Source organism: Mastigoproctus giganteus, chromosome 12 (assembly GCF_048544385.1).
Source record: "Mastigoproctus giganteus isolate SK-2022 chromosome 12, ASM4854438v1, whole genome shotgun sequence".
In the NCBI taxonomy this organism is placed as follows: domain Eukaryota; kingdom Metazoa; phylum Arthropoda; class Arachnida; order Uropygi; family Thelyphonidae; genus Mastigoproctus; species Mastigoproctus giganteus.
This window is the reverse complement of record NC_143586.1, coordinates 176,511,976-176,531,340: the sequence shown is the minus strand read 5'-3', so window position 1 is coordinate 176,531,340 and position 19,365 is coordinate 176,511,976. Positions and strand designations below refer to the sequence as shown.

Here is a 19,365-nt window from a genome sequence, read left to right as displayed (position 1 = left end):
TATAAGGTTTTAAATTCTTTACAATTACAACATTTCTTTTGCTTATGCTTCTCAGAGCCTTAAACACCTCAATCAAGTCTCCTCTAAGGTGCCTAGTTTCCAAGCTCTGCAACCAACATCTTCAAAGTCTTGCCTCATATAGACGCCTTTTTGCTGACCTCGACTACCAGCTTTAGTTCAACTCCGCCAAGTGTATAAGTTATTCTGGGATTACTGTTCCTCAGGTGCAATACCTTACATCTTGCTGAATTAAAGCATAGCTGCCATTTTTCTGACCATTTCTGAAGTCTATCTAGGTCACTCTGAAGAAGCTCTGCTTGGTGGTGATCATTAACTACTCTACTAATCTTTACATAATCTGCAAATTTAGACCTCATGCCCACTATCCTTTCATTGACGTCATTTATGAAAATTAAAAACAACAGTGGTCCTAATATGATCCTTGGGAGAACCCCACTTCTTACATCAACCATCTGAGAAATAACCATTTATCGCAACCCTCTGCCTCCTGCCCTGAAGCCATCGAGCTATCCATCTAAGGATAAGCATTTCCACTGTGATTCCAATCTGTTCCAGCTTATAAAGTAACCACTCATGTAGGACTGAGTCAAATGCTTTGCTGAAATCCAAATAAACAATGACGAAATTATTCCCTAAGCCCAGCTCTAGTGACCCTGTAAAAATAGCTAACCAGATTAGTTAAACATGATTTTTTCTTTACGAAACCATGCTGAATATCCTTCAGAATTCCATTTTTATCTAAATGATCCTGAATTCCACCCTTGACCATTGTCTCCATGGGAGTGAAGTTGATTTTCCCATGATTTTCCCTACTACAGAAGTTAGATTGACCAGCCAGTCATTTCACACTTCACTCTTAGAACTGCCCTTATGTATTGGAGATACACTGGCACTTTTCCAATACAACGGAATCACTCCCAAGTGCAGTGATGCTCTCATAATTAGCCACAATGGTTCAATGCACTCACCTGCCACCTCCCTTAAGATTATAGGATATATGCCATAAATCCCAGGATCCTTACTGGCCTTGCAGAGTTGAAAGTTATTTCATTAAATAAACATGAAATTTCATCATCATTAAGTACATTTTTTTCAACTTCACTCCCATAATTTCTCTTTGGCATAAAGGGTTTTTCTTCTGTAAACATCAATGCAAAGTAACTGTTGATGAGTTCATCTGGTCCTTGAGGTTAGCATTAGCATATGCATATGATGCAAGAAAGCAAGGTTATATAGCATCAGCCAAAAAAAAAAAAAAAAAACACCTTATTTCACCCACTCCAAATGTTTGTCAAGTTCTGCCTTAAATCTATTTAAGCTATCAAATTGTACTACGACAGATAGAAGTTTGTTCCAGCAATCAACCACCCGCTGGCTAAAGGCAATCTTCCGCACATCTATCCTACAACTGTCTTTCCTCAATTTGAATTTATGCCCTCTCAGGTGATTATTCTGAGCAAGAGGAAGAATTTCAACAGCATTGAGCATGCTCAAACCATTCAAGGCTTTATCCACCTCAATCAGATCACCTGGGAGGTTCCCAGGTCTCCAGACAGTGTAATTTGCAAAACTTAAGCCTTTCTTCATGAGCAACCCTTTGTTCCATTCACTAATCTTGTTGCCCTTCTCTGTACTCGTTCCAACAGCTCTACATCCTTCTTAAAATGAGGCCTCCAGAGCTGTATACAGTACTCAAAGATATGGTCTCACCATTGCCTTATACAAGGGGATAATCACCTCCTTATCCCTGCTAGAAAAATTCCTGTAATCATAGACAAGACACCATGAGCTATTCTTGCAGACCGCCTGCACTGTTCAGAAAACTTCATATCTGCCTGCACTGCTCAGAAAACTTCATATCTGCCTGCACTGCTCAAAAAAACTTCATATCTCCCTGCACAATTACCCCCAGGTCCTTTTCATTCTCTATCACTGTCAGTGAGGTACCATAGAGTTCATACGTTACTCTAGAATTACTGCTTTCCATATGTAGTACTTTACATTTGTCAATGTTAAACTTTATTTGCCACCTCTGCTCAACTGCCCATCTGCTCAACTTTTCTAGATCCTGATGCACCAGTGTACTGTCATTAACAACCCTGCCAACCTTCGTATCGTCTGCAAACTTGGACATCAATATCATTTATAAATACAGAAAACAACAATGGACCCAAAACTGAACCTTGAGGGACTCCACTAATAACATTAGTCCACGAATAGCACAGTGTCCATTGATTACCACTCTCTGTCTCTTCTCCCACTCAACCATACCTTTATCCATAGCAGCAATTTGCCTCCAATGCCACACTGCTCCAATTTGTGCAGCAGTCTTCCATGTGCAACAGTATCAAAGGCTTTTTCTAAGATCCAAATATATGATATCAAAGTTGTTCTCTGCATCCAGTTCCTTTGTGACTACATCATAGTATCCAATCAAATTAGTCAGACAAGACTTCCCCTTAACAAATCCATGCTGTGTCCGAGCTATAACTGAAGTCTTGTCTAGATGATCCTGCAATGCTTCTTTAACCGGTGCCTCCATTAATTTCCCTGGAACAGAAGTTAAACTAATGGGTCTGTAATTACCTGTGTCTCCCTTTGATCCTCCTTTGTGGATTGGGGTCACATTTGCACATCTCCAGCCCATGGGTACCTCCCCTGAGCCCAGGGAAGCTCTCATAATTATGGCTTAGGGTTTGCTTGCTTACTTACTTTGCCACCTCCTATAATATAACTGGATAGATTCCATCCACCCCAGGTGCCTTTCTTGTGTTTATCTTCAACAATTTCTCCTCCACTTTACTCTCAGTTATTATAAGATTATATAGCTTACTGCCAGAGTTCAATACACCTCTGGCATTCCTCTCCCTGAATAACTCCTCATGTGTGAATGTCGATGCAAAATATTCATTCAGTTTGTTAGCTACCTGAGCAGGATCATCAACATTTGAACCTTCGATATCAAGTAGACCAATCTGATTCATCCCCTTCCTTCTAGAGTTTATCTGGTCGTTGAGGTTGTTACAAACATTTTCTCTGATATGCCAGACAAGCTGTACTTGCTACCTGGGAGTCTAAAACGCTGATGGAACTGATATTTGGGTGACATTCAAGTAAAGTGGACCCAATTTTGGCGAACTCCGGATGGTCTGTGACAGCCAAATCCTCTGCTTACACCTTCGCAATGGTGGGACTGTTAGTAATCCTGGGTGACAACTCAGGTATGAACCAGGCAGGAATCTAGGTGTGGCGCGCGCACACACACACACCACATGAAGGAATGCCGCCCCTCGGTGTTACCAGGTAATACTAAGTGGTAGATGACTCTCATCAACTGGTGCAATACCACCACTTTGCTTATTGGAGTCTTGAAGTGGTGGAACCCATGTTTAGTCTCCAGAGCTAAGTTCCGGTCAACCCTTCCCCATCTCTTCCGTCATGCAGTATGACTGATGACTTTTGAGGTTATGATGAACATCATGGCAAGATCCAATCTTCCTTACATTTCGAGGGTACGGCTCTAAAACGGTGTTCGCAAGCCGGCCGCTAGTTAGTATACCGAATCTATTGGTAACTCTTTAGGAGGCTTACGGATCAGCTAGAGTATAATCTTGCTACCTCTACTCTGCCAGATAGTGACTGGAGGGAGTCAAAGCAGTGTGTATGGGGGGGGGGGGAATTGTCAAGGCTACGTTATGTCAAGGATCTGGGTATATTCTTACCCTGTGTTCGCCATGTCCAAATATTTGATTACTTCACACACTTTTTCTTACTATTGAATACACCATGGATTGTCAAACTAATAGAGTAACCTTATCAGCAAGAAGATCTAAACCTCACAAACACTTCCTACTTCATTTCACAAATATACATAGTCTCAATTCTAATTTCAACGATGTCCATTTCCACTTGCAGTCTGCCAAACCCCATGTACTTTTTCTGACAGAATCTCAGTTATTGGTTGGTTTAACTACTGCTCACCTCAGTTGCCCAAATTATTCGCTGTATGATTCCTTTCGCCTCAAAGGTGGTACTTGTGCATATGTCCATTCCAACATTCCCTGTCAGAGACTTGGTAATTTGGAATCTCCTCTTTTTGACCTTCTCTGGCTTCAAATCTCTCTACCTCATTCTGTCAAATTCATCTGTTGTCTCTACGGTTCTCCCAACTCCAATAATCACTTGGACCTCTTTGACTTCCTCTCTTTGCAACTTGACTTTCTCCAATCCAATTTTCCTAACAGTGAGGTAATTTTCCTTGGTGATTTTAATGTTCACAACTCCAGCTGGATTCCGTTTTCTAGTCACACCGGCACAGCTGGTCGAGATGCTGAGGCTTTTGCAATTGCTAATAAATTGCACAGATTGTTCATTTACCTACAAGAATACCAGACAATCCTCACCATACAGCCAGCATGCTTGATCTTTTTCTCACAAACAACTCTTCTAAGTACATGGTCGAAGTGAGTTCTCCTTTAGGCATGTCAGATCACAACTTGGTAATTGTCTCATCTCCAATGGAGCCTTTCTCTCATGGCCATTCCCAACCTCGTATTGTTAGACATTACAAGAATGCAAAATGGGATGACCTGCGAGATTTCTTTTCTTCTTTTCCTTGGTCAGATTACTGTTTCAAAACTTCTGATGTCAAAGTTTGCTCAGATTGTGTCAGTGAAATTACTCTTGTAGGAATGGAATCCATTATTCCACACTCCATTTTAAAATGTCATCTTTTATCTAAACCTTGGTTTTCCAATGAATGTGCTAAGGCTGTTCAAGAGAAGAATGCTGCATATCGTAATTGGCTTGTTTCCAATGCTTTGGTTTCATTTTCTGCCTACACCAAAGCTTGCAACAATTGTAAAGCAGTTATTAATCAGTCCAAACTAGATTTTGAACAGACTAAGAGCACAAAACTTGCTTCTTGACCTAATGATAGCCGAGCATTCTTGTCTCTTGCCAAAGCTATTGGCCTCTGTCAAAACCAGATGGTTCTGTTGTCACTTCAGCCAAAGATAAAGCTGACCTGCTAGCATCCCATATTTCTTCTAACTCATGTATTAATGACCTTGGTAAAACACTTCCCAGCATTCCTAACATGCTCCATTCAATGCCTCCTGTGGTCTTCTGTCAAAAGGATGTCAGAAGGATTTTGACAAACCTTGATGCTAAGAAAGCTCCAGGTCCTGATGCTTTTTTCTCCACTTGTTCTCAAAACCTGTGCTCCTGAACTTACTCCTGTTCTTTGCCGCCTTATTTTTCACTTTCTTATTCCAAAGGTGTTTTTCCTTCTGCTTGGAAATTTGCTCACATCCAGTCAGTTCCTAAATCAACTAGATCAGGGTTTCCCAACACTTTGGGAAACCCTGATCTAGTTGATTTAAAAATTTTGTTTCCCATGTGGAGTTTCTTTCCCATTTGTTCCAATCAATTAGAGGCAAATTAAAATTAGCATTAATTAAAGCATATGATACAAAAAAAGCAAGCTTATAGGGCATCAGCCAAAAAAAAAAAAATCTTCCCATTTCACTCACTCCAACTGTTTGTCTAGTTCAGCCTTAAATTTATTTAAGCTATCAACTTCCACAACAACAACAGACGGAAGTCTGTTCCAGTAATCCACTACCTGCTGGCTAAAGCAAACTTCCACACATCTATTCTACAACTGTCTTTCCTCAATTTAAATCTATATCCCCCCCCCTCAGGTTCTTAGTCTGAGCAAAAGGAAGACTCCCATCAGCATTCAGCTTGCTCAACCCATTCAAGGCTTTATACACCTCAACGAGATCACCTCGCAGGTGCCTAGTCTCCAGATGCTACAACTTGTAGAATTTAAGCCTCTCTTGGTAAGAGAACCCCTTTGTTCCTCTCAACAATCTTGTTGCCCTTCTCATTCTAGCAACTTTACATCATTCCTAAAATGAGACTTCCAGACCTGTACACAGTACTCAAAGTGTGGCCTGACTATTGTCTTATACAAAGGTATGACCACGTTCTTGTCTTTGCTAGCAAAATTTCTATATATCATTGACAAAACTCCAAGACCTGCTCTGGCAGCCTGTCTGCACTGCTCAGAGAACTTCATATCCGACTGCACAACCACCCCGCAGATCTCTTTCATTCTCCACCTCCCTGAATGTTATACCACACAGTTGCAACATTAAAATCACCCATAATAAGACGGTGACACTTACTTGCACATTCCATTTGCATGTAGAGGCTCTCATCATAATCTTCACAATCACCTGGCCTGTAGATTACTCCCACTCTCATTATACCTTTGCTTCCAACTATCTTACACCATCACCATACAAATTCTATACTAGTTTGCAAAACATCTGAATCCGGGAAAGTGTTCGTCACGCTTAGGCTGCTTTTGATAAGAAGCATGACCCCACCACCCATTCTAACTTCCCTATCCTTCCTAAATACATTCTGTACTGAAACTCATTATCCCCTATCTATGGGTGGCACCATGTTTCCGTAAGCCCTATTATATCAGTGTTACCTGTCCTAACAAGCAGTTCAAATTCACTCATTTTATTGATGATGCTTCTGACATTACCATATAAACCATTAAGACTTAGCGTTCTTGTATAGTTAACAACCCTGATGCACCCCTTAAAATAATTTAAGCTCACTTCCAAGGCATTAGCTGCCCACTCATTTGAAACGTTTCTGCCCTCAGAACATCTGGCTAATATGTTCTATTGCAGCAACAAACAAGAACTCTTGAAGTATGTGCAAGCGTTAATTTGACCAATGTTATTAGATAAATGCATATCCATATTACTCTTGTTCCCCCAAACTGGCAGTTTCCCTGAACCTTTAAGGCAGCGATTTCCAAAATGGGAGACGTGGACTAGTGCAAAAGGAGGCACGAAAAGTTTAACAGAATTTATATATGTTATGTTCATAACATAACATATATAAATAAAAAAATACATACATATAAATAAACTTTCATAACATAACATTAAATTTTATAACCTATTTTTTAAAGCATTTACCGCCACCTATCTCACTCTAACTCCGATATAAACATGAGATAAACATTTATATGGAAAAAAATATTATATTTTGCTGAAATGGATTGATGAATCATGATTGATATGATGTAATGTAATATATATAATTTAGTGCGTACTATGTATGACATATATAGGTAGATTCCATAGTATAGCATTGGCTGCATGGTTGAAAATATGGTTTCAGCAGTGTGCGATTGTGTTTTTTTTTATTGTAGAATAATAATTCTACAATGTTCTAAAAACAATATTCTAAATTAAATTTAGAACTACAAATGCTTATTATTCTATAATAAGAAATATTTTTTTTTATTGTAGAATAATAATTCTACAATAAAAAAAAATATTTCTTATTATAGAATAATAAGCATTTGTAGTTCTAAATTTAATTTTAAAAAATAGTTCTAAATTACTAACGTAATTAAAATTACGTTAGTAATATAGAACTATTTTTTTAAAATTAAATTTAGAACTACAAATGCTTATTATTTCATGTAGTATTAATAATTATTGTATTAACATATTAAAAATAAGAAATTGCAAAATTATAGATGCTTTACTTCAAGGGAGGCACCAGAAAAATTTTACAGGTCAAAGGAGGCATGGGCTCAGAAAGTTTGAGAACCACTGCTTTAAGGTATCCCCAATAATACTGGCAAAAACACTTGCAACTTTGTTTAAATGTATCCCGTCTCTACAGAACAGATTCCTTCTACCTACAAGTATACCCTCTCTGAACAGTATACTAACTTTTTTTGCAATTATTATGTTTATGGAAAGTTGCCTTTGCAAACATTCACTTTCTTTTAATATTTAATAAATTTATCTTATACAACAAATGTCTATAAATTATTTAAGGGCAAAGGCCTCATGCTAAGAGGTAGAATGACTAACATGTAGGTTAGTGCAAAAGCATCATTTTAACGTAGCCATCTACCAAAGTAGTTAAATTAATTAATTAAATTGTCATCGTTTTGGTTATATCTCATATTGTGAATGCCTTCACAATGAGTTGTCATGGTATTGTACTGCTTCGAATAAGTAACACTTCACCAGTGGAGAAGACTACTGTTATTTATTCTCAGCAGATACCACCACCCAGACGGCACCATTTCAAAGCTTGTTGGTTTCTCTTTGGTTGGTGGGCAAGTACCCTGGTGTTACAATAGTGACAACCCAGTTATAAAGTACAACTTCACAATATGAGAGATACCTGATGGTGTGCAGTGATATAGACTATAAATTATTTAAGGGCAAAGGCTTCGTGCTACGTATAACCAAAATGATGCCAATTTAATTAATTGATTTAAATACTTTGGTAGCTGGCTACGTTAAAATGATGCTTTTGCACTAACCTACATGTTAGTCATTCTACCTCATAGCATGACGCCTTTGCCCTTAAATAATTTATAGTCTATATCACTGCACACCATCAGGCATCTCTCATAGTGTGAAGTTATACTTCATAACTGGGTTGTCACTACTGCAACACCAGGGTACCTGCCCACCCACCAAAGAGAAGCCAACAAGCTTTGAAACGGTGCCGTCTGGGTGGTGGCGGTATCCGCTGAGAAGACAATAAATGTCTGTAACAAGATTTTGATTATGCATACAGTCTAAAAAACTGCACATTATATTAGTATTAGTAATGACCGCATGGTGCAAGAAAGCCTATGGCTTATGCTGAACCAGCCAAAAAACAAATAAAACAATGATAAAAAAAAATAAATAAAATAAATAAATAATAATAATTAGCAAAAGAAAAGGAAATTAAACCTATCATCCTATGTGCTTCACTGACCCGAAGGTACTATCCAGATAACGTTTGAATTTCCCCAAACTGTCAGCCTCTACCACCCATGTAGGCAACTTATTCCAGTAATTTATAACTCGCTGTCTAAAATAAAACTTCCTGCAGGCCAATCTAAACATTTAACCCCGTAACTTGAATTTATGTCCCCTAGTTCTAGCATCATTTATAACCTTGAAAATTTCGTCCTAATTCGTTTTACTGATGCCTCTCAGAGCCTTAAACACCTCAATCAAATCTCCTCTAAGGTGTCTAGTTTCCAAACTCTGCAACCCACATATTCGAAGTCTTTCTTCATAAGGACGCCCTTTTGCCGATCTCACCAGGCGAGTTACCCGTCTTTGCACCCTTTCAAGAAGCTCGATGTCTTTCTTTAGGTGCGGTCTCCATACTTGAACACAGTATTCTATGTGTGGTCTAACATAAGCCTTATATAATGGGATTATCACGTCCCTATCTCTACTTCAAAAGTTCGATAGATCATCGATAGGACACCATGGGCCTTCCTTGCAACCTGTTTACAATGCTCAGAGAATTTCATGTCTGACCATATCGTAACACCCAAGTCCCTTTCCTCCAGTACTGGGTTTAGTTGAATTCCACCAAGTGAATAAGTTATTTTGGGATTACTGTTTCCCAGGTGTAATACCTTACACTTTGTTGGATTAAAGCATAGCTGCCATTTTTCTGACCATTCCTGAAGTCTATCTAGGTCTCTCTGAAGAAGCTCAGCTTGACAGTGATCATTAACTACTCTACCAATTTTAACATCATCTGCAAATTTAGACATCACGCCCTCTTTCCCTTCATCGATGTCATTTATGAAAATTAAAAACAACAGTGGTCCTAATACTGATCCTTGGGGAACCCCACTTCTTACATCAACCCAATCTGAGAAACAGCCATTTATCACAACCCTCTGCCTCCTGCCCTGAAGCCATCCTGCTATTCATCTAAGGATTTTCCCAGTGATTCCAACCTGTTCCAGCTTATAAAGCAACCGCTCATGTGGGACTGAGTCAAAAGCTTTGCTGAAATCTAAATAAACAGTGTCGAAATTATTCCCTAAATCCAGCTCGTGTGTGTCCCTTTCAAAATAGCTAACCAGATATGTATATTTATACATACAATGTTATGTTTAAGCGATTTTTGAAAGGCACCAGCAAGTTACACTTTTAGGCATGTCCAATGGAGACTATGCAAAAATAAAGGAAACATGCTAGTTCTATGCAGAAACAAAGGAAAATAATTAAATCAAAATTAAAAATATATTACTATATCATTTAAACTTTTCAAGAGTTTCATATATTCTGTACTTCCATCAGTGAAAAATATACTCTAAAACATTTTAAAAATAAATCAGAAACACTTACAAACAAATTGAAAGACTAGACAAAGCAATCAACATTAACAGTTACCACATGTGATAACCATGTGGATCTCAACATACTCTGTATTCCCATAGCCCTTCACAACATTACTTCAAATAATGAATAAGAAATAAGTAATTATTTGTTAACTATATTATTTATAAACCAGTTCTTTGGTTTATAAATGTTTCTTTTTATTTGATTTGTTTTTAAGTATGTTTTTCACTAACGATGTAAACCAGGAATTTGAGTTTATGAAACATCTTATTTAGTAATATAATTTTAATGTAGTTATTTCTGGCTTGTTTCCTACTTTTCTGAATAGCCTCCTAATTAGTCATATCCAATGACATGACTAAATTACCACTAATTAAAAATGTAATTAAAAATTAATTAAAATTGCATTAACTTAACATGAAGTGGCTTTATTACACATCACAAGTCATTTTCTCATAAAATTTTTCAGTTTATTATTACTTTTTTCATTATCTTATAAATTACTTCACTCTTACCATAACAAACTATAGTCAAAGCTCTTTATAGCAACCCTCTTTTTAACGTCCCAACACATTTTAACATCCTATGTAGTTGGTGCCAGCCAATTTCTCATTAACCTAATGCTATTTTACTTTCAGTACAACAATGAAAATAAAAGGATTCCTCTATAATGACCATAAAGTTCTGCCTCTTAATCTGAACTTTTACTTTTTTATTACAATGTTCACGTTTAAAAATGACTAAACGCTTCAAATATATCAAACTAATTAACAAGTTTGCAACCTGACTGTGAGAAATCATTTGTTAAGATTCTCTATCCTTTTTTCTTTTAGTGTAGTAATGAAATGAACATCAGCTATAAGTTAATTTCATTAGTTAGAGTGTATGTTTATTGGTATGGCTCCAAGAAAGTGGACAGCTTTACCAATTGCAGATAAAATTAGGATTTTGCAATGATTTGCAATGATGTGTATAGATAATGATGTGCATTATAAGACTAACATCACTAAAAAAAAAAAAAAAATTTGCCATTCCTAAAAATACTCTGTTCATTATTTTGAAAGATCAGAAAATGATTGAAAGTTTAAAGAAATCTGCTGCACCGGCTAGGATTCGAGCATGAAAGGTGAAGTATTGGATCTTGAAAAGGTGCTTTTGGAATGACTAATGGTGATGCATGTAAAAAACATTCTTGTAGATGATAATCTTTTAAAAGCTAAGGCTGAATCATTTGTGCATCGAATGGATGTTGAAGAATTTAAAAGTTCAGATGGATGGTTCCAGAAATTTATGACTCGTCATGGCCTGTCTTTCGAAAAAGTACATGGACACTGTTGCTACAAAGGGATGGAAGGAAAATCATTTAAAAAATGTTTTGCTGATATATGACCATAATGAGATCTTCAATGCTGATGAAACTGGACTCTAAATTTCTACTGGATAAAACACTTGCATTTAAAGGTGAGAAATGTAGTGGCAGAAAAAAGGCCAAACAATGGATTACCATTCTCCTAGCAGCAAACATGTCTGGCACATAAAAGCTTCCTCTTTTATTCATTGGAAAAGCCCAGAAGCCTCAATGCTTTAAAGCAGTGGTTCTCAATCTTTTGTCACTCAAGTCACACTTTAAGTTAAAAGTCGAACATTAACAGCACGCCAAAATAGTGATTGCCATCAAACTCAACGGGCATTTTCCTAATCTCATGGCATACTTGAAAAGGGTTAGGGCACACCAATGTGCCAAGTCACACTGTTTGGGAACCACTGCTTTAAAGGTTTGAAGACATTACCAACTATGTATCCAGCAAACCAAAAGGCATGGATGACATCACAAATCTACAAAGAATGGATGGGAGATTTAGATCACAGGATGAGTAAGAAGAATAGAAAAATTTTGCTGTTTGTGGATAACTGCGCCCCTCATTGTCAAGTAAATGACCTATGTGTAATCACTGTTGAGTACCTACCACCAAATATGTCAGATCTTCAGCCACTTAATCAAGGTGTAATCCAGTGTTTTAAGAAAAACTACCAAAGAATGCTATTAAACAAAATTGTGCTTATGTCTTGAAAGCCAAACTCAATGTTAAATCGACATCCTACAGGCAATGATGTATGTCAGCATGGGATGAAGTTGATGAAAAAGTGATCACCAACTGCTTCAAATGTGCTGGATTTACCGCCTTGAATGATGCAATGTGAAGTTTTGCAAGCTTCTTCCTCTATTAATTGCAAAGAACAGTCCGATAATAGGGAAGAAATATTTGAGCATGTGCATCATCACTAAACTTACAGGAAAACTTAAGCTTCAAAGATTACACAGAAGTGGATGCAAACATTGAATGTTTCAGGAGGAACTCACTGCAGACGTAATGGAATCTTCTGAAATTTGTAGTGATGAAGAACTAGAATTGTAGAAAAGGATTATAATTGTACGTCGATTTTTTTTTGAGCACAGCCTAACCGCGAAAGTGAAACAACTGCTATCGCACACCTTCATAATTCTCTTTTAAACCATGCTCTACCATTGAAACAGCATGTTGACAGATTATTTTAAAGTATGAAACAATTCTCTTGTTAGGTCTTGATAGGTATATACACATATTAAAACATACAGTATATAGTACATATTATAAATAAGATTATACTATATTGTATTAGTAGAATTACATTAAACGTTCAAGCTCTTACTCGTTTCGTTGCTAATTTTAGGACCAATCAACATAATGTCCTTCTGATATAGCGATCATTTTTTTCATTCCCCTGGGGGGCTTTTATATAGAGCTTCAACTGTACAACTAATTCAAATTAATTTTTTCACACCACATTTCTCGGTGAGTACAGTAGAGGGATAAGCAAAATAAAAACAAGTGTTACCTGATTTTCCAGCTTTCTCGAACTCTGAAAGAGAATCAGAAGTAAAGGGGAAACTCTGCTCCATTTTTATATTCCGATTTCTGCTCCCATTATCAGATTCAAGAATATGTACATTTTCAGTGGTTGGTGCAATCTTCTTTGTGACATCAAGATCATCAAACTTTGGCTGTGTTTCATTATCAGCTGCTGATAGTGCAACAACGCCATTAATATTTAGTTCTTCAGCACTGAGCCCAGAAATGTTTTCAGTGATGTTCAAATTTTCTGTGTGAATAAATGAATCATTTGTATAAAATAATGAAAAATCAATTCCTTCAATTTGTCTCAGTTTTAATTCTTTTTGATAAGATTTTTCTAAAGTATATGGTTCCTCACTATTGTTTCTAACTATCTCTACTCGCAGAATTCCATCACGTGGCCAGTCTTTATATACATAATCAAGGCAATTGATTGGAGTTCTTATAAAAGCGATATGTATATAACCAAGAACAAGAAGAGAAATCACTGCCTGAAATGGAAAAAAGAATAATTTAATGAACACAATTATAAAATTATTATATAACTAAATAACTATTAAATAAATATTAACTTATATCAATAAATAAGCTATTACTTATCAAATAACAATATTAATAAATAACTATTATATAATTATATAACTAAATAGTTTTATGAATACATTCTTTCTGCAAACTCTTACCATGATTTATGCCTTCCTTTCTTGATTTGTCACAAGTTATGTGCTGGTTTATTTTTATTGCTAATTATTTGGCTTGGTGTATGACTGGCACATTCTTTATGTATTCTAGTTATGCTTCTGCAACATGTAGTAGATATGCTTTGCAGCCAATGATGTTTCATTACTACCTTTCATTTTCCTTTTTTTATTTTCTTTATTACTATTGTATTTCTATGTCAGTATATGTTGTGCTAAAGTGCTCTGAGTTTACTATTTAAATTTTAATGTTTTAAAATTTTTATAATTAAAATGTTAAATTTTAATATTCTTTCTTTAAAATCTAAAATTTTAAATCTTTCACAGCATGAAGGTACATTATTCAAATCTACTATATTAATGAGTTGATTAGTATGTCTGTCAGGGAATCGATGCATGGATTTCGTTTAATGTTTTAAACACAATGATTTCATGGCCAATGCTTTTTTTGTGGTCTTCCAAAGAGATTGAACTTTAGGTCAGTCTGTTTTTTTGTTATTTCATTTTTGTTTCACTAATGGTCATGTTGTTTGTAGTTGGTTTTCGCTTCCATTTATATATAGGGATATTTCACACAATTCTAACGAGATGCCACCAAGGAAGTGCCATTAAATTTATTTACATTAACTGGTATTTTCATAAATTTATATTAATTGGCATGTTTAATTAATTTTTTTTTTTTTTTTTTATGAAAACCCCAAACACGAAAGGTATCAAAACCTATAGTACTTAGTACCGTGCATGGGTTGAAGGAGAAATATGGGGGGAGGGATGCCGGAAACTTTGCTCTAGAGACTAAACATGGGTTTCACCACTTCAAGCCTCTAATAAGCAAAGTGGTGGTATTTCACCGGTTGATTGGCTTAGGTTTAGGTTTAGTTTTGGTTTTTAATGGCGCATTGGCAGCTAAGGCCATAATGCACCAAGTCAACCGGTTGATTTTTTTTTTTTTTTTTTTTTTTATGAGAACCCCAAACACGAGAGGTATTATAACCTATAGTACTTAGTACCGTGCTTGGGTTGGAGGTTGAGAAGACGAAAGAAGATATTTGTTGATATTGGACTTGAACTTCTGTAGATTGTAATTTTCAGGAAATACGTATGAAGGAAGGTTGTTCCAGAAAACGGCAGTTGAATGAATAAATGAGGAAGATGAAAAGTTGGTTCTGTGGGTTTGAAGTTGGACAGTAAATGGATGTTGGCTGGTGGCGGCATGTGTTCGGACTGTTTTGAAAGAGAGAGCGGGAATTATAGAAGCGAATTCAGAAGAACAGTGCCCATGGAAGTATCTGTAGAAGAGGCATGCAGCAGAAATAGTGCGTCTATGAGAAAGCAAGTGGAGAGACCCTGTTAGAGATGAATCATTAATTAACCTAACTGCCCTCTTCTGAATGGAATCAAGAAGCCTGAGAGAGGTTTTGGGGGGCACCACCCCAGATGTGGGAACAATATTCCATGGCAGGGCGGATTTTCGATTTATACAAAGTGAGCAGCTGTTTGGGAGAAAAGTAACGTCGAGAGCAAAAGAGAAAACCAAGTTTTTTAGATGCAGAGGAAGCAATATTTGTAATGTGCTTGTGCCAAGAGAGATTAGAAGTCAGGGTAATCCCCAAAAGAGATATATCATTTTGCCTAGAAATCGGAGTGTCACTAAAGATAAGCATAGGAGCAGAACAATCCTTTTTGCGAGATATAAAACAAGATTTTAGAAGGGTTGAAATCAATTGAGTTTTAGAAGGGTTGAAATCAATTAAGTTGTCTTTGCCCCACTGGAGAATTACCTGAAGATCGGCATTTAAGGAACTGGCAGCAGATTTTCGAGAACTTGAAGCTGATTGAGCTGGACAAGGTTTCTCAAAATGGAAAGTTGAATGCAATGTGCTATCATCGGCAAAACTATGGAAGAAGGTCATTGATATACAAGAGGAAAAGAGTGGGGGAAAGAACTGAACCTTGGGGAACTCCGGCATTAGTGGAGAAGTTAGAAGACAGAGAGCCATCTACCATCACCCTCAGTGAGCGATCAGAGAGAAAACTGGATAACCAATTACTAAAAACAGTTGGCAAACCATAAGATGGAAGCTTGTTTAGAAGACCTTTATGCCAAACACGATCAAAAGCCTTTGAGATGTCAAGAGCAATTACTTGTGTTTCACCGAACCTTTCCATTGAATTAGTCCATAAATGGGTAACATAAGCCAGAATATCACCAGTGGATCGACACTGACGGAATCCATACTGGCGATCGTTGATCAGATGGAAGGTTTCTAGGTAGTTTAAGAGTTGGCGGTTAATTGATTTCTCCATTACTTTAGAAAGAGTAGAAGTAATTGCAATGGGACAATAATTGGATGGGAGGGATTTGTCACCCTTTTTAGGAACTGGCTGGATATGAGTAAATTTCCAAGCAGAAAGAAAAACACCTTTGGAATAAGAAAGTGAAAAAAGGGTGGCAAAGAATAGGAGTAAGTTCAGGAGCACAGGTTTTGAGAACAATTGGAGAAATACCATCAGGACCTGGAGCTTTCTTAGCATCAAGATTCATCAAAATCCTTCTGATATCCTTTTGACGGAACACCACAGGAGGCACTGAATGGAGCATGTTAGGAATGGTGGGAGGTGTTTTACCAAGATCATTAATACATGAGCTCGAAGAAAAATGGGATGCTGGCAGGTCAGCTTTATCCTTGGCTGAAGTGACAACAGAACCATCTGGTTTGGACAGAGGTGGGAGCTGAGATGGGCAAAAGTTGCGGCCAATAGCTTTGGCAAGAGACCAGAATGCTCGGCTACCATTAGGGCAAGAAGCAAGTTTTCTACTCTTAGCCTGTTCAAATTCTAGTTTGGACTGATTAATAACTGCTTTACAATTGTTGCGAGCTTTGGTGTAGGCAGAAAATGAAACTGAAGAATTAGAAACAAGCCAATTACGATATGCAATGTTCTTCTCTTGGACAGCCTTAGCACATTTATTGGAAAACCAAGGTTTAGATAAAGGACGAGATTTTAAAGTGGAGTGTGGGATAAAGGATTCCATTCCTGCAAGAATAATTTCACTGACACGATCTGAGCAAACGTTGACATCAGAAGTTTTGAAACAGTAATCAGACCAAGGAAAAGAAGAAAAGAAGTCTCGCAGGTCATCCCATTTTGCATTCTTGTAATGCCAAACAATACGAGGTTGGGAATAGGCATGAGATAAAGGTTCCACTGAAGAAGAGACAATCACCAAGTTGTGATCTGAAGTGCCTAAAGGACCTCTCACTTTAACCTTGTACTTAGAAGGGTTGTTTGTGAGAAAAAGATCAAGCGTATTGGCTGTATGATTAGGATTGTCCGGTATTCTTGTAGGTAAATGAACAATCTGTGCTAGGTCATTAGTAATTGCAAAAGCCTCAGCATCTCGACCTGCTGGGTCGGTGTGACTAGAAAACGGAAGCCAGCTGGAGTTGTGAACGTTAAAATCACCAAGGAAAATTACCTCACTGTTAGGAAAGTTGGACTGGAGAAAGTCAAGTTGCAAAGAGAGGAAGTCAGAGCTCCAAGTGATTAGTGGAGTTGGGAGAAAGGTAGAGACAACAGATGAATTTTACACAATGAGGTAGAGAGATTTTAAGCCAGAGAAGATCAAAGAGAGGAGATTCCAAATTGCCAAGTCTCTGACAGAGAATATCAGAACGGACATATGCACAAGTACCACCTTTGAGGCGAAAGGAATCATACAGCAAATAATTTGGACATCTGAGATGAGCAGTAGTTGAATCAACTGATAACTGAGATTCAGTCAGAAAAAGTACATGGGGTTTGGAAGACTGCAAGTGGAAATGGACATCGTTGAGATTAGAATTGAGACCACGTATATTTGTGAAATGAATTAGGAAGTCCTTGGGAGGTTTAGATCTTTTCGCAGATAAGCTTGCTCTATTATTTTGACAATTCATTTTGTATTCAATAGTAAGAAAAAGTGGGTGGGACATGCTGTATGAAGTAATGAAATTTTTGGATATGGCGTACATGTGGTAAGAATATACCCAGATCCTTGACATAACGTGGCCTTGACAATGCTCCCCGCATACACACTACTCGGACTCCCTCCAGTCACTATCTGGCAGAGTAGAGGTAGCAAGATTATAAACTAGCTGATCCGGAAGCTTCCTAGAGAGTTACCAATAGGTTCAGTCCGGTGTACTAACTAGCGGCCGGCCTGCGAACACCGTTTTAGAGCTGTACCCTCGAAATGTAAGGAATATTGGATCTCGCCACGACATTCATCATAACTTCAAAAATCATTAATCATACTGCATGATGGAAGAGATAGGGAAGGGTTGGCCGGAACTTAGCTCTAGAGACTAAACATGGGTTCCACCACTTCAAGCCTCCAATAAGCAAAGTGGTGGTATTTCGCCAGTTGATGAGAGTCATCTACCACCTAGTACTGCCTGGTAGCATAGAGGGGCGGTGTTCCTCCATGTGGTGTGGGCGCCACACCTCGACCCCTGCTTACGTTGGTTCACACCTGGGTGGTCACCCACCATGTACTTGTGCATGAAGGTTATACCCAGGATTACTAACAGTCCCACCATCGTGAAGGTGCAAGAATTGCACCTTCACGATTGGCAATTCTTCTACATTGTTTCAAAAATGATTTCCATCTGCAACACTTTTCTTAATTTATTCTCCCCTTCCCATCTTATTTTGTTATTAGTTAGTTTATTTTTGTTCCTACTAACTTGGCTTGCCATATGACTGGCATATGCTTACATTATGTATCCTACCTGTTTCCACAACATGTCATAGGTAATGCTTTACCACCACCAATGTTTGCTTTACAATCTTTTCTTTCATTTTTTTCATTTACTTTTCTTTATTACTAAAATCAGTGTGTGTGTGTGTGTGTGTGTGTGTGTAACAAATCAATTAATGAACTAAAATGGCTGAAGACAAAGTACGGTTATGTAAAATAGAATAACAGAATTAATTAATAACATTAAACTAACAAATAAACATTACATTAGCCAGTAATATAGGACACTACAGTATATGGATATAATATACATGCAACACTAGACAATCAAAGTACATAAAGTGACACAAGGTGCATAAAGACAGAAATAAACTTTATGTGACCCAAGGGTGCAAACAACACTTGACTAAGCCAAGAAAACAGTAATCTCAGAAAGCAAGAAGTAGTCTGATCAATGAAACAAAGAAAAAACGGTAAGTGTGCCATAGGCTGAAACAGTGTGATAAGCCCCTACAAAAAAAAAAAAAAAGTTACATTCATTTTTTCTTTATGAAAACCCAAACACGAAAGGTATTGGAACCGATAGTGCTTAATACCATGTGTGGGGGTTGAAGGCTGAGAAGATTCCTCCAAATGCCTGTCCAGTTCCTCCTTAAATTTATTTAACCTGTCAACTTCCACAACGACAGATGGAAGTTTGTTCCAGCAATTAACCACCTGCTGGCTAAAGGCAAATTTCCACACATCTATTCTACATCTGCCTTATCTTAATTTGAATTTATGCCCCCTTAGGTTCGTAATCT

The 19,365-nt window shown here is 37.3% G+C and overlaps 1 protein-coding gene across 2 annotated transcripts in view; it reads right to left on the bottom strand.

Annotated features, from left to right (window-relative positions):
* Positions 1-19,365, bottom strand: part of LOC150077616 (membralin) — a 280,598-nt gene that overhangs the window by 212,534 nt on the left and 48,699 nt on the right. For both annotated transcript variants that reach the window (XM_090385657.1, XM_090385658.1), the window contains exon 3: positions 13,104-13,611. In XM_090385657.1, the coding sequence (XP_090241783.1) occupies positions 13,104-13,611 (508 nt within the window). The remainder of the gene's footprint in view (positions 1-13,103; positions 13,612-19,365) is intronic.